Source organism: Miniopterus schreibersii, assembly GCF_964146895.1.
Source record: "Miniopterus schreibersii genome assembly, chromosome: 13".
Lineage (NCBI taxonomy): Eukaryota > Metazoa > Chordata > Mammalia > Chiroptera > Miniopteridae > Miniopterus > Miniopterus schreibersii.
In genome coordinates, this window is record NC_138113.1 from 48612618 (window position 1) to 48614575 (window position 1958).

General features: G+C 65.4%; 1 protein-coding gene across 1 annotated transcript; it reads left to right on the forward strand.

The window, feature by feature from the left end:
* The first annotated feature begins 495 nt into the window (after positions 1–495).
* TMSB10 (thymosin beta 10) lies at positions 496–1504 on the forward strand. Its single transcript, XM_081156407.1, has 3 exons — positions 496–579; positions 881–995; positions 1210–1504. The coding sequence occupies exons 2-3, from the start codon at positions 896–898 to the stop codon at positions 1242–1244; spliced, it is 135 nt and encodes a 44-aa protein (XP_081012533.1). The 5' UTR covers positions 496–579; positions 881–895; the 3' UTR covers positions 1245–1504.
* The last annotated feature ends 454 nt before the right edge of the window (positions 1505–1958 follow it).

The window sequence follows — 1958 nt, forward strand, 5'->3', positions numbered from 1 at the left end:
GTCTCTTCATCTCCAGGACCCGCTGCTCCGATTCTTTAGGCGCGAGACCACTGCGCCAGGGTGGGGTGCGCGTCTCCTGCGAGCAGGAAATGCAGCTGAGCGCTCGTGCAAGCCTGCACACCCACAACTACACACACACAGCTCCCCCGGCCCCCCACGCTCGTTCTGCGGGTGAGCAGTGCGGGATGAGCAGTTCTGCGGGTGAGCAGCCAATTCCCGGGGAGGGCAGTGCAGCCCCAAAAGAAAACCGAAGGCCCAGCGACCACCCTGGTGGCACCTGCGGCCTCCACGCCGGGGGGTGCGCGGGGTGCGAGGAGTAAGGTGCAAAAGGTGCCGGGGGCCACCGGGCCTCAGGGGCCGGAAGGGCCGCGCCCAGCCCCGCCGGGTACCTCGGAGGGCGCGGCGGGAAGCGAGCAGCCCGCGCAGCGCCCGCCCCCGACTGCACCGCCCCCGCTGCGGCGGCCGAGGGGCGGGGCGGGGCGCGGCGTATAAAAGGCGAGGGGCGGGCGCCGCTCTTTTGTCTCTTGCTGCAGCGACCCGAGTGGGAGCTAAAGACCCCGTCTGGGAGCGAAGGCCAAGGTGAGCGCTGCTGGCGGCGGGGGTCCTTCGGGGTGGGGAGTCCTTCGGTGGGCGGGGGGAAGGGGCGCCGAGCCGGGTCCGAGAATGTGCGCTGTCGCCGCCCAGGCGCCCTTTCCCGGCCGGAGTCCCCGCCGACCGGCCACGCCCTGGGGCTGCGGAGAGGGTGCGGGACGCGCCGGCTCCGTGGCCTCGCGGCTGCGGGGAACGCCGGCTGGAGCGCCACGTCGGGAGGCGCGGGCGGGGAGCGCGGAGGGCAGCGCCGGGCCCCGGCTCCGGCCAGCTGCCTCTGTTTGCCCGTTAGGATCGTTTTAAGAAAATGGCAGACAAGCCCGACATGGGGGAAATCGCCAGCTTCGATAAGGCGAAACTGAAGAAGACGGAGACCCAGGAGAAGAACACCCTGCCGACCAAAGAGAGTGAGTGCGCCCCCGCCTCCGCGCCGCCCAGCCCCCACCCCGTGGACGCTGCTTTGGGCGGCCCCGGGCCCCTCTCTCTTAACAAAGCGCCGTCCCCCAGCCCCAAGCCTGCCTCCAAATCCCCACTCCTCGTGGGTCCTGGTCCACACCAGGTTTGGGGGGGTTGCAGGGTGTCCGTCCTCACACCCCAGGGCCCGCTCTCTGCTCTCCACAGCCATCGAGCAGGAGAAGCGGAGTGAAATCTCCTAAGGACCTGGAGGATTCCCCACCCCCATCATCTTTGGGACTCCAGTCGTGACGTGGAGAAAAAGCCACCTGCCAGATGGACACGAGCGACAGACTGCACTGTGAATCCGGACACGCCGCGCCCATGCTACCGGCCTGTGGGTCTCCGAGGGGACCCCCCTCCCCGCCCCCCTAATCGGACTGCCAAATTCTCCGGTTTGCCCTGGGATACTGTAGACAATTATTTGTATGATTAACGAAATAAAACACACCTCGTGGCATGACTGGCCTGTGTTGAGTCTCGTGGGGTGTGCGTGGGCCGCGCTGCTGCGGCAAAGCCCGGGCGCGGAAGCCGGACTTCCTGCTGCGGGGCGGGAGGGGAGCGCAGACGGCTGGCGCGGCGGGGCCCTTTTAATTTCCACTCCACCTGTTCCTCCGAGAGATTTCATGAGTATTAATTACCCTGCTTCTGCTGCAATCCGTGTAACATGTAACTCCAGTCGTTCTGGAAAATGCTTCTCCAGAAGAGCAGGGCTTGTTTTTGAGAAGCTGTTACAGTCCCACGGTTTCCCCTCTGGCCGCCTCAAAGCTGATTGACGCCGGAGAGAACCAGTGATTTTAGAAAGTCCGAGGGGAAAAGACAAAATCTGGGATGTTGGGACAGGGCGCGAGGTCAGAAAGCCTCCGAGACACTTTTCTCCTGGAACTGAAAAGGGGAGGCATTAGAACAAAAAGGCG

What these genes read in the sequence shown, in the direction of transcription:
- TMSB10 (XM_081156407.1), top strand. Translation starts at nt 896, where the DNA reads ATGGCAGACAAGCCCGACATGGGGGAAATCGCCAGCTTCGATAAGGCG. An exon ending in CACCCTGCCGACCAAAGAGA is followed by an intron (nt 996 to 1,209) that starts GTGAGTGCGCCC and finishes TGCTCTCCACAG; the next exon opens with CCATCGAGCAGGAGAAGCGG.